A 13,215-nucleotide genomic window follows, 5' to 3' on the forward strand; every position below is an offset into this window, starting at 1 on the left:
GGAGAAATCCCATGACCACAAGGAAAATCTCCGATTCAGATTTGCAGAAATGAAAGGACAACAAGAGGAGTGGTGGTAAACAGCAGCGCTCTAGAAGCATGACCATGGTGATTCAATGCCAAGCCTACCGATCATGCTTTACTTATTAAGCACTCATGAGGTCCGCTAGCAGGAACGACTTCTCTGTGCAGTTCTAGTCTCCAAAACAACCCACTAGTCTCACTTACTCCAAATATTTTCGGAATCAGATTAATTTAAACACAACATTGTGGTTATGTAGGGATTTGAAGGTGGAAAAGTAGGACAGCACCCACACAAATAACTGGTGGGGATCTCTGTGCACCTCACGATTCGATTCGATTATTGATGCATCCACATTTCCTGCGTGATTTAAAAAATATACATTTAAATCTGAGTTTGTTACTCAGAGTTTGCTAATCCCTTCCTAGACAAAGTAGCTAGACAAAGATTAGATTTTGACATATACAGTATTTGTCCCACACAAGTTTTAATGAAATGTTTTGTGTGCTGAGGTTTTTATTTTGTAATCATTCCATGCTTAAGCCATGAAGATGCTTGTTAAAGTCACGTTCTCTCACAGTAATCATCCATGTCAGAGACTCAGTCATGTTTAACATGTGGAGAAATGGCTTCTTAGAACATGAAGTGGTCAGATGTAATGGGATAAAGTAGATGAACTGCCTATATGTGTTTTGCCTAATTATTTTATGTATGTCTTATTAGATCGTGTGTGTGTGTGTGTGTGTGTGTGTGTGTGTGTGTGTGTGTGTGTGTGTGTATATATATATATATATATATATATATATATATATATATATATACACAAAATTTATTTTTCCCCTTTTGACCATTTGAGTGGGGTTTTTTCTGCACTCTTGCCTAAACTCTGGTAAGTTGTCCATTATCCCACTTTCAGTTCTGATTTGAACATGTCAAGAGACAGTAACTTTGAAATTGAAATCAACACATAAAAAATATATATATATATATATATATATATATAAATAAATTTATCAGAATCAAGCATCAATTCACTCTAGAAAAAATTGCAATGCATCTAAGAATCAATTATTTATCCCACCCCTACAAATAACAGTGAAACATGACCTTCATGCATTGCTTGCTACATAACTGATAGATAGATAGACAATGTTGCACCAGCACAAGACTGACTCCACAGATATTATTTTAACTTATTAACATTTTGATGAACTTTTTTTAAAAGGTGCTCTAAGCGATCTTGGGTGACGTTACTTCTTGTTGACGTTCAAAGTATTTTTCAAACAAAACTAGACTAGCTTGCCCCTCCCTCCTCCTCCTCCTCCCGTCCCCCGTCCCCCTCTCTTCTGTGCTACAGGGCATTCCCCCCCCCCACCCCACCCCCAAATCCTTCTTGCCGGTTATTGGCTGGAACACTGTTTGTGTATGCGTTGTGGTGCAGGTTGCCGCAGTTTGCTTTTGTTGCCGTTTGTAGATCCTGGGCTGTCTACAGAGACTGCGTTTTTTTACAGTGTGTTCTGGGGACAGGCAGCTTGTGGATAGTGAGGAGAGGTTTGCTGTATGTGACAAATATTCTAGCCTAAAACACGTGTGACATCGCTTAGAGAACCTTTAAACAAGTAAAAGTTGTCTTGATGTGCTTCTTCTATTTTTGCTGTTTGCGGTTAGGTTAGTGAGCAGTGACATGGTGAAATGTATGTTTTTGTCACAAACCAGCCAGGCATTCAAGCAGGAGATAACCTAAATCATGATATTTGGGGCTTTTGTACTTGCAAAGTCAGATAAATCCAATAGCCTAGTTGGCTCAAGATAAAGATTTTGCACCTGCTGTTTTGAATTTGCCTGTTTCTGTTCACCTCCCACTCACTCTTCAGTAGAACTGCGCATTTCCTCAGAAAAAGAGAATGAGCATCAACAGCACAAAGCCTCAGTGTGGGTAGGCACTGTAGAAAGTTTTCAGCATTGGCGGTCTTCAATTTCAAGCTCGTAGCTGGAATAAACCCCTCTATCAGTGCCAAAACGTAAAATGTCAGTTTCGTCTCTGAGCAATAAAGATGTTGAGCACTCTGACACTAAGATTTCATACGTCTGCACTAATGCGTTGTGAAAGGGTTTTTCCAAACTTCCCATTTTGCATCATGCTCTTATCCAGATTGATTCATCATAAGAAATAAGAATGATGTGTTTGTTCTCAGGACAGACAGCTGGTGACAAAAACACATACTGACTATGGTGGAATTTGAATCCTGATACAGTCTCTCTTTACAGCTTTAAAAAGATCCATTGACTCGTTTTAATTTAGTCACTGGAACACAAGCACATTAGAAAATAAAGCTGCATTTAGTTTTGCATTCTTGCATCTGATTGGGTCAATTATAGTCTCGCAAATTTTGCAAATAGTTGTGGGCTTGTTCCGAGTAATGACAGATGAGGTGCTCAAGAGAGCAACATCCCAGGTGAACATTTTGTCTAAGAATTCACAGATTCAGAAGTACAGAACCATCTGCTCCCACTAAGTGTTACATTTTGCCTTTTTTATACTTCCTCAAATTGCAAAAGCAGAAGAAAATCTACAGTAAAGTGGTATCCGAAGTGTTAGTTTGGATCTCAGCTTTATTTATAAGTAAGATATTGGGAACATTTGAAAAAAGGGGGGAGGGGGTAGTTTTTTCTTTTTTTTAACAATATCTGATTTAAGAAATTATTTTGTCTATGCCGTCCAGTTCAGAAAAACAGAAATAAAGCCATTTTTTAATCAGATTATATTGTTAAAGTTTCCCCAAATGTTGGTGCAGTCCACAGAGTTATCTTTTTTTGGCAATTCAGAGGCAATAGAAGATAATTTACTGTCAAGAGTTCTTGACTCTTGATCTTGGCTCTGTTTGTGTTTCATAAGAAACCTATTGCACTAATGTACACTGGTTGGAGAAAAGAGGAGATACATGTTCACACTAGTACTAAACGGCAATGGCATTTGCAGTGGTTATTGCTATTGTTAAGTAGCTTGAAAGGCCTTGTTTGCTGAATGCAACCCTCACTGCGGTCTGCCTCGACAGCTAACCAGCCACAGAGCACCGTTAGCTAGAAGGGGTAACGTTACCAAGCAGAATAAATTGTCTTTACTAGGGATTACTGCTAACGGAAAGGAGTTAATGTTGTATTTGAGAGCTAACGGGTTAAAGTATTAGCCATTCGGCTGCAGGGCCACAGAGAGACAGAGGGGCCCACTAAGGCTGCTTACCCTCTCTGTATTTCCTCCGCAGTTTTCTGTGAACGTTTTTGACGACCCCTGACAGCTTCTCCTGCTCCCTCTTGCACGGTGCTTCGTCTGGAATCGGCACGTAGAACAGCTCTGTGTGGTTTTCCGTCTCCCCAGTCTCGACATTGTCCCTGAGGTCCATAGCACCGCACCGCCGATGCTGCCCTAGCCAGTTGGTTCCCCTTTTCCCAGAAGCAAACGGACCGGCGAGCAGCTCCACCGGCCAACAAAACGCAAGCTGATTGGCTCACTTTGACAGACATGCTTTAGAACTGACAGTCCGTCGTCCAATCACAGGCCTGGGAGAGTACCTAAGCCTGCGTGCGCATAGGCATGTGCGTGCGTGCCATGGAGCGTTTACATGCGCCTTGTAAATCTTAATACTCCTTAAGTTGTCCGAACTTCTGCCGTAATGGCAACGATTTCATGTTGTAGAGGATTTGCGGTGTGTTGTGATGTGTTTATTATTTTTATATGTGAGAAAAGGACACATTTCCTACCTTAGACGAATATTCCACAGATGATCAGAGGAATCAGGGATGGAAGGTGATTGAAAATGAAAATGCAGCTAAATGTTGTTCAAGTGCTCCTCCAATGTACACCTTCTGTGATAGAATTCAGCATCCAGTGTGTATGCACTTGATGTCAAAGTAAAAAAATAAAGATCTTACATTTAGTATGAAAATACATTTTACAACCCATAAAGGGTTAAAAGGATTTCATTAAGGAAAACAGTTACATTTTGTATTTCATTCTTGTGCAACCAATTTGACTTGTAGTATAGTGCCACCCAATGGTTCCAGTGTTGTGTGGGTCCAGACTGTAGGCCTATGTCATTTAATGCTGTCTATGTTTGGACGCCACATTTACGAAAATAGATCTCCGAAAACAGATCCTTTTTATTTTAGCTGACAATGTTAATATGACTGTGCATTTAACTCTACATGTGTCAAAAAATCTACAATTAGCAGGATTCATTTTTAAGGATTTCGGTTGTTGCAAATAAAAATAAAATGATTTCCAAGATTATTATTGTACATTTTATGAATTGATTGTGTAATGATTTAATTTGCATTTATTGCGAAGTAAAGACAATCTTCTTGTAGCTTAACTTTTGTTCTTCCAACTGTATTCATACATTATTACAGAACACAACTATTCCTAAAAAAATAACGTATCACACTGTAATACTGTCACGTGTAGGATGAAACTACACCATAAAACATTATAATGTTAGTGGGTAATAATCGATCATCATCATGTGAGGTCTTGCAAAAAGAGTCTAGGAGTGAACAGGAAAAGTTGTTTTTAACAAAGAAATTAGAAAGCCTATTCCATGGTGATTGTTTTCATATATAATTCATCCTTTCTAATATGTGGTATAGGTGTGTTTATGTTGCAAAAAGATCATCAATAATTTAATTTGCAAATTAATGTTTCTTTAAATAAACATGAAAATGTCTCTTATAATCTAAATGTATAAAAACAGCACAAAATGATTAAAAAAAATGCCCAGGCCTTCTTTAAATGTGATCTGCATTGGGGTACATTTGATTCATCACTGCACTTGAGTAATACAAGTAAAAGCAGAAAGAGGTCAGACATGGATCTGTTAGTGTGGAAATGAAGACAGTGTGCTGGTGCAGACTGTAGTAGTTATTCAACTCAGTTGTGTTATCAGAATATGCAGTCCAACAGGTGTAGGGGTCAGCCAACATGCTCTGGTAATCTATGGCTAACATAAACTCCATCTGCACAGCTAATAAAAATGAATTAGTATTGCACTCATGGGTTTTGCTTTGTGGGCAACACCTTTGTGGTATCATGTTTAAAAAGTATATTATACAAACATACGGACAGAAGAAGTGCGTTCCTGTGTGATCTGACACTCATCTTTAAAACCTCATGGTCTTATTTAGAACCTTTAAAAGACAGAAAGGCCGGCTGGGTTGAATTACAAAACTAACAGATTACGAGTTTATTAAAAAGAGGATACTTGCAGTAAACCCCTGACCCTGAAGGCAGTAATTGGAATTTGATCTCTGAGGAATGCATAGTCCTTCATTTCTTTGCTCAGATACGCTTCTGTTTGTCTCACAACATGTTGTAGTGTGTTTCTTTTGGCTAAAAATGTTTCTGTACACTTGGCAAAAGAGAGTGGGAATCGTCCCTGCGAACGTCACTGAAATCCCTTGGCGAGTATATTACTGCAGCTGTGTTCAGCTCAAAACACAGCTAAAAGCCAAAGTTCAAATAGGGAGCAGGGACTACATACTATCTCTACAAGTGACTTGATTTGACATTATGTTCTTACAAAATCACACAGGCATGGAACACAGTCAGAAGAGTACTTCTGTTTTATAAATATTTTATTATTATCTGTTTTACCATTACTATTGTTTTGGACTCACACTAAAGAGGGCATGTCAGAAATGCACATGGACTTGGCTCAGGGTTTTCCCTCTATTTGGAACAACTTAAAGGAGTGTGCCACTTTCCCAGAGAGTCAGCTTGATACTAAACATATTTTATTACTGATAAGTGGTGATAACAAGATACCCGATTGGATCGGAATGCAGCCCGAGATAAAAAAAATAAAAAACATTTCAAAACACCAAAAACACAAATAAGAATCCAGGTAAGAATTTGGTTTCTGTGTTCTTGTAGAGTTTCAGGGTATGACCACAGATCTATGACATAACATAACGCTGATGGCATTCATATTTTCTTTGGAAAAGCCCTGATTACAGTTTTAGATTATCTGTTACTAACCTGCATACTTTTAGAGGAAATAAAACCTATTCTGTTCATTTGTAAGTGAGTAAAGCGCAGTCCATCTCAATAAAGGGAAATGTCATGCGTATTTGAAGACTATGGTAGTCTATGATCTGTTTTTCAGTGATGCATTAACTCAGTGTATTATAGCCACACAGGCTGAAATATCTCAGCATCTATTGATTGCCATGACATTATTTGCAGACATTCAAGGTCCCTTGAAGATGACTCCTAATGACTTTTGCACTAGCTCCACCATGAGGGGTACTTTTGTGGTCATGAGGGAAATGTCTATTGGTCATGTACAAGTTTTAATGAAATGTTTTGCCTACTGTGGTTGGAACAAGGACATTTCAAACAGAAACTTATCTACCTTTCAAGATATATATTATAAATTAACTTTTCAGCTAGTGATACCATCTGGTGAACATTTTCATTTGTACAGTTCATTGGTTTGTGACCCAATACATGCAATAACATTTCGATCAGCCTTAGGTGCACTTTGTGTTTAGTGCTTGTTAGAATGTGTTAGAACATGTCAAACACGGTGAACATGGTAAGCATTTTACCTGCTAAAAAAAAAACAAAGTTAGCCTTGTCACTATGAACATGTTAGCTTAGCATTTAGCTCAAAGCCGCTTCAAAGCTGCTAGCATGGCTGTAGACCATAGTCTTGTTTTCAATGTACCTGGTGGATATGAAGTTGCAGAAATTAAAATAATTAAATCTATTCCTACTGTTATTCACTCGGCTACTATTGTTAGTCAACTATTAGTCCTTTGACCACTACTAGTAATAAAAAGCCATTGAACACATTATATTATTTGTCTTTAGTAGGCCTACAATTTTATTCATTCCAGACTTATGTAAAGTGAATGCACACAGAACACTGATAGGTTTCATTTACATCCCAAAAATGCATTACTGCTGTGCAGAACTAATCCGTGTGAGCAATGGTCCGCAGCCTGTTGTCGACACTAAGTTTTATGTACAGTAAAGCATAAAGAAAATGGGTTTTTACTCCCACAACAGAGAGTTAACGTCCTCCCATAGGGAATACACAGCATTTATTCTGATATGGGTCATATATACTTGTAATGCCTATTAATCATTCAATGTTTGTATGTATTTTCTATTTGTACTTCTTCTATTTAAACCATTAGTATTTTGTAGGTCTTGCTGAAATATTAAATCGTGGGAATAATCAAATTGTGGTATGAGGTAGCAAAAGGAGAGAGTTATTATTTTGTGGGTGTCATGTCAGCACCTTGTACGCCCGTGAACCTCTGAAGTCCATGGTAAACAATACCACTAAAATACAATACAACTAAAACCAATTTTTACAGTTCAATTCAACCTATTCTGTTGTTGCTTTTGTTGTTCTGGCCGCCTTTCTCTTTGACAGTAGAGCCAAACCACTGATATCAAGTAGAGCCCAAAACAGGCAAGAAAATCATAACGGTAGGCCACAACTAAAAATACCATTAACAAGGTGGCGCATAACAATGTTTTTGAGATATTGCTGCAGGAAATAGTTTCTTTCCACCATGAAACATTTCTGTTGCTGCTTTCCTGTCCACTTGACGCTGGCAGAGCTGCAGTTGTGTGTTGGGTGTCCTCGTTGTTGTCCTTCAGATGGCTCAGGTGCTGTTCTTCATCCAGAGATTCACAGATGGATGGCATGGGTGTGGACAGCAGTTTGCTTCTGCTTATAGAAGGCCTTTTGCCCGCACTAAAACCTGTGTCTTTGTTCATGTCTTTCTGGGCCGGTGGCCCGGAGTGAACGGCCCTCAGACAACGCATGTACAACTCCACCTCATCGTCTGAGTCGGACTCTGCTGAAGCGCTGTCATGGCTTGTTGGGTTGCTTTTAGGTTCATCTGTAAAAATGCACGAGCCGCCCTCTGCAGCAACAATTTCGCTTTCATATCTAGCATCTTGTGATAGGTCATGTGTAACATTCTTGTTGGTTTGGAAATCTTCCTCCTTGTAAAGATGCATTTCAGTTGGGATGTGTCCATCATGTTCTTTGTCTATTACTCTCTTGCGCTGCACATTGTTCACCAGAGCAGATAAACCATCTTCAACCTTGTTTTGTGTACTGTCTAACCTCTCTTCAAAACACCCCACTTCATTCCCCCTGTCGATTATCATGGTCTCCGACTCTGCATCTACAATCTCTGACCCTCCTGTTTCAGCGACTAGAATTTCCTCCTTATAATCTGGATTCTCTTCTTCTACATTTTGCTCCCTTGGTTTTACCTCATCCTCCCACTCCAAACTTGCTTCATTGTCATTGGTCAAGTCTATTTCCATTTCTTCCTCCTCCTCTATCTCCTCTTCATCTCGGACGTTTGTCTTTTCAATATTGACCTCTTGCATCTCTCCAAAGTGTTTTTCTTTCTCTAACTCTGTCTCCTCTTGTTCCTCTCTTTTCTCTACTTGAATCTCCTCAGCTACTTCTTCCTCTCCAGCTGTCTTTATGTCTTGAACACAGTCTAAATCTTTCACAACTTCTTCCCTGTTTTTTCCAGCCACAATTTTCCCAATGTCCTCCTCTCCAGTCTTGTGCTCTCCCTCAAAAACATCTGCATCTTCAGCCTTGTTCTCTGTTTTTAAACTTAGTGCCTCACTTTCCTTTTCTTCTGTTAATATGTTTTTCTCCTCTTCTTCAACTATCATTTCATAGTTTACTTCAGCAGTGTCTGCAAAACACAAATTCTCCTGTTTTGCGACAGCGGCTTCCATTTCAAGATGCTCTATTTTTTGTGTATCTTCATTTTTGGGCTCCAAGAACGTGTCACCGTGTATGTGATTACTCATTGTTGCTTTTGTCATTGACTCCGCTACCTCACCAATGACGTTCATTTCAGCAGAGTGTTTTGTTTCATCTTTATGCAAGTTCTTAACTAGTTTATATCCTTCTCCCACATTATAAGTTTCAAAAGATATCTGAGTTGTTGTGACGTTCTTTTCCTCCACAATCTCAAAGCTAGAAACGTAGCTATTGTCGGTTCCTTTCGTAGCTGAATTATTGATGTGGTCAGGATTCACATCATGGAAAGCTTTATCCTCCTCTGTGATGGCATTGGTTGATGATATAGTTGCTGTTTTGCCAACGTCATCATTGTCGTCATCACTAACACACTCTGATACACTCTGAGAAAGTTGAAGTGACATAAATGAGCTTTCTTGACTGATCAGGACTTCTTGTGTTTCACTGTGTGCAAGGGTTACATCTAGATTAGTTTTAGTTTGTGCACATGTGTGATCTGGCAGCTCATGAGTGAGATTGTCTTCCTGCGCTTCTCCCCGTAGATGTAAATTCTCAGTGGGTATTTGTGGATTCAACAAATGTGTATTTAAAATGTTTACAGCATGTACATCTATGACTCTTTCTCCTGAAATAGCTTTTGGAACCTCCGGTGTATTAGTGCGTCTCTGGTCTGAATGTATAACATCATCTGGATCCTGCAGTGTTTCTGCATGGTGCATGATGTTGTTTGCTGCTGTCATACTCAAATTAGTTTCTTCTTCTTCAACGGCAGTGCTATTTGTGGTGGCATCTAAGCATTCTTTGTTTGGTTCCTGGGTCTCGGTCCCGTTTCCCTGAACGTCGTCATCCTTAGCGTCTGTATGAACAGTGCTGCTAGTGACTGCGTTTTCAGTGTGAGTGTAACTTTGAGTTACTATTCCAGAGTTCAGTGTAGCTCGTACTGGATTTGCCTGATCACGTTCACTTTCCAACCTGCCAAACACCTGATGATACAGCGGCGCCACCACAGTTCCAAATGTGAAGCTGTTGGTCTGGCTAACAAGGCTTTCACTGATCACTGCTGAAATAACTCTGTCAGCTGGTTCAGCTGCAATGTCGCATTCCTCAGCGTTTGAGAAGGACTTGTTGATATTTTGGCATTCTGCGGGAGCAAGCTCATCATTTGATGGGTTGTCTAGAATATCTGTGACACTCTCACCTCCTGTTAATGTGGCTGAGTCAGCCAAATTGATGCTCTCAGATTCCTCGGTCTCGTTGTTAGACGTGCAGTTGTGTGCTGGTGATGTATCCTGTTGAACATCAAGGTGAGGTTTGCTGCATGTTTCCAGAGATTCTGAAACAAAGTGAGAACCTTCTGATTTACTGCTCCCCTCAGGAAATGATCGCACATCGGAGTGTTGTTCCTCCGGGGTTTCTTCTTGAGCTGCCTGTTTTGCTTCTGGAGGTGATTCATCTCTTTCACTGTCATCCGCTCCATCATTTGTCTGAGAAAAGTAGTCCCTCATCCGAGCCAACCGTGCAGCCTTTCTGCAACGTCTTTGGCTGCAGTTCAGTCTGTTCTCGGTCTGTCCATCAACAACAGGGAAAGATTAATTTTAGTAGTTATGCTGCTTTGCAAAAAGGGAGTGGGGTGACATTTAAACATTCAGATTATGGTATATCCTTCACTGCATTTTTGTTTAATTAAATAAACAAAGACAAACAATTAAGATAGCAAGCCTGACAACACATGAGACATTAAGGAATTGCAAACAGCATGTCCTGAGTGTCCTTTAGGTGCACAGTATATGCTGTCACGCTGGTACTACTCATGTTCTGGGCATGTGATATTCTCTCAGAAAGTGCCCCAGGGGTCAGGAAAGGTTTTCTATTCCTACCTCACACTATAGTCTATTTAAGTCGTCCTTTCATAGACAATAATGCTTGTCAATTCAAGTTTGAAAATGAGAGATTATTTAAAAGGTCAAAAATATTCTGCGTCTGTTTCTGTTAAGAAGGATTTAGGATTTCACACCAGTTAGATAAAGTCTAGATATTTCTAGGAAGTCTATAGAGCAAGCCATAACATGCATAAATAAAGTGGACTGGTGTGATTTGTTTTTAACTCACCAGTATTTTCTTTTGATCTTCCTCTGATGATCCTGACTGGCAATCAGGGGTTTGCTTAGCTTTCATAGCATCCGCTTCCTCTCCATGTTGTGACACATCTGGAGAAAAAAGACATTTAAATTTAACTTGTGGTCGTCCCAATACAGCTGTGTTTTTTAAATTCCACAATAATTTTCAATTATAAGTAAGTATAAGTAATTATTCACCTTGTGAAATGTTTTTCTCAGATGAATCTTCCGCTGCCGACATGTTTTCCACAGTGGGGAAGTTCTGACTGTGAATCAATAAAATTGTGATCAGTCAGACTTCTATGTGACTATCACCAATCAACAAAGCACATAAGGCAACAAAATTGAGTTAAATTAATCCTTTTGATTAAAAGATTATTTCAAATAATTTTGCTGGTGGTGTTTGATCATAATATTCATTCAGAAATAATTTAATAATCCACCAGTTACGTTAAATAATTACCTCCAAGCAAATAATTCAAGAAAAGACATAGTCTTTTATATATATATATATATATATATATATATATATATATATATATATATATATATATATATATATATATATATACTTATACATATTATACTTATACATGAACCTGTTTGGCTAGTTTATCTTTTGCTCAACAGGTTCAACAGAAGCCAATATTTTTTAAATTGCATGGCAGAATTTGGCCAGCCTGTTCTTCCACCTTTAGCACAACTGGCTTTTCTCCTTACCATTGCATCTGAAAACATAACCAGTGTTGACCTTTAAAAATCCCTATCAACGATCCTCACCTGAAAGTCTTAAGGCAGCCTTTTTTGTTCACATGTTCCTTCTGTGGCTTCTCTTTCCTTTCTTTCACTCTCTGGTGACAGAAAAGCACGTAGTTCCTTTCGTTATTGTTGGCCCAGAATGTCCCCACTGGAGTCTCATATCGCAGACAAAAGTCAACTCTTACTCCCTGCTCCCCGAATGGAGGCACCAGGGTGAGCTTAAACGAGAAACCGTCCATCAGACTGTCACTGGAACCAGGCATGTACTCTGCCAGGAGGTCAAAGTGGCTGGACCACGAGTCCAAAGTGGTTCGGACATATACCGCCTTATCGAAAGAGATGTTGAGGACACGGATCACTCCTTTCAGTATTGTGGTCCCTGGAAGTAACTCAATAGCCTCTAACTCCAATTTCTGCTCCCGGACTTTGAAAAACAGCTCCTTATTAGACAATGGAAGGGAGAAAGTGAGAGGAGATAGGAAGTATTCCTCTGCATCTCTACCTTTGCCCTCAGAAGAGTCACATACTGGCAGCTTGGGTACATCCCAAGTGTCAAACTCCTTTACATGCACCAAACTGAGGCCTTTGGCATCTGCAAAGGACACTCTCCTGGAGCCAGACAGGGGTGGCTCAGGCTCTGAGTCCTCGTCACTGACAGAGCTCTTTCTACGTGGGAGAGGAGAAGATTTGGGCCTGATGCCGTTCACTACCTCATGCTCATCATCGTCCACGTCCAGGGAGTTTAGGCCTGGCACTTCTAAGAGGTTACAAGCCCCAGAAGGTCTTGCTTGACCCACAGACTCCATGGGGCTCCCGGTAGGAGAGTCAGCGGGAAGAGAACTGCAGTGCTTCTGCTTCTGGCAACTCACATTGAACATGCTCTGACTTAACAGATGGAATCGAGTTACAGATGACATTGTTGCAAGGGCCAACACTATAAATAGGCCAGAAGGGACTTAAACTATGTACAGTAGTCTAACCTCAGGAGGAGAAAATATAATCTTGCCTCTTTGAGTGTGAACATTTGCATGACATAGCAAATCATATAGATTGATAATTATTTCATTTTCTCACTAGAAAACTTCTCCAACAAAAGTCCAGTGTTGTGGACATTGTCCTTCTGTAACTGTAGTAATTTCTCCCTGGAGAGTTGTAATGCTGTTTGTATAACAAGCATGAGATTTACCATGGCAGCTATTTGTGTGTTGTTGCTTTTGGCCCACAACGGCTCACATGATGTCTCAAACAGAACAAATGGCCTCTGCATACTGTTTAGGCCTCCAAAATAGTTTCCACTGACCAATCGCTGACTCTCTGATGGTGCAATAAAGCATGTAAGAAACAACCATTCCGAGCTTATTCTTTTTTTCTGCTTATCCCATTTCAAGATGTATCTTGTGTTTGTATTATTTCCTGTGTTTATCTCACAGCTGTGAAAAAGTGGCACGTCCAGCTCCAGCCGAAATCAAAGCGGTTGGTCCATAATCTCACTAAGCAAATAAAATACA

At 39.6% G+C, this 13,215-nt stretch overlaps 2 protein-coding genes and 1 long non-coding RNA gene across 3 annotated transcripts in view; 1 reads left to right on the forward strand and 2 right to left on the reverse strand.

Annotated features, from left to right (window-relative positions):
- LOC116693329 (uncharacterized) overlaps positions 1-2,837 on the forward strand; it is a 16,787-nt gene extending 13,950 nt beyond the window's left edge. Inside the window, exon 3 of the long non-coding RNA XR_004332900.1 lies at positions 2,824-2,837. This is a non-coding gene — a long non-coding RNA (uncharacterized LOC116693329). The remainder of the gene's footprint in view (positions 1-2,823) is intronic.
- The window catches only part of samtor (S-adenosylmethionine sensor upstream of mTORC1), a 6,088-nt gene extending 2,557 nt beyond the window's left edge, over positions 1-3,531 (reverse strand). Inside the window, exon 1 of the mRNA XM_032522224.1 lies at positions 3,263-3,531. Within this exon, the coding sequence (XP_032378115.1) occupies positions 3,263-3,422 (160 nt within the window). The 5' untranslated portion in view covers positions 3,423-3,531. The remainder of the gene's footprint in view (positions 1-3,262) is intronic.
- A 3,344-nt stretch (positions 3,532-6,875) lies between these two features.
- On the reverse strand, positions 6,876-13,215 carry ppp1r3ab (protein phosphatase 1, regulatory subunit 3Ab). The gene is made up of 4 exons (XM_032522226.1): positions 11,729-13,215; positions 11,147-11,214; positions 10,941-11,038; positions 6,876-10,396 (listed from the first exon to the last, which is right to left on the reverse strand). The coding sequence occupies exons 1-4, from the start codon at positions 12,622-12,624 to the stop codon at positions 7,403-7,405; spliced, it is 4,056 nt and encodes a 1,351-aa protein (XP_032378117.1). The 5' UTR covers positions 12,625-13,215; the 3' UTR covers positions 6,876-7,402.

The sequence above is a fragment of the Etheostoma spectabile genome, chromosome 8 (assembly GCF_008692095.1).
Source record: "Etheostoma spectabile isolate EspeVRDwgs_2016 chromosome 8, UIUC_Espe_1.0, whole genome shotgun sequence".
In the NCBI taxonomy this organism is placed as follows: domain Eukaryota; kingdom Metazoa; phylum Chordata; class Actinopteri; order Perciformes; family Percidae; genus Etheostoma; species Etheostoma spectabile.

Coding starts and splice junctions, on each gene's coding strand:
- ppp1r3ab (XM_032522226.1), bottom strand. CDS start 12,624: ATGTCATCTGTAACTCGATTCCATCTGTTAAGTCAGAGCATGTTCAAT. Junction 11,215..11,728: donor GGCTGCCTTAAGACTTTCAG/GTGAGGATCGTT, acceptor ATTGATTCACAG/TCAGAACTTCCCCACTGTGG. Junction 10,397..10,940: donor AAGATCAAAAGAAAATACTG/GTGAGTTAAAAA, acceptor GTTGATGGACAG/ACCGAGAACAGACTGAACTG.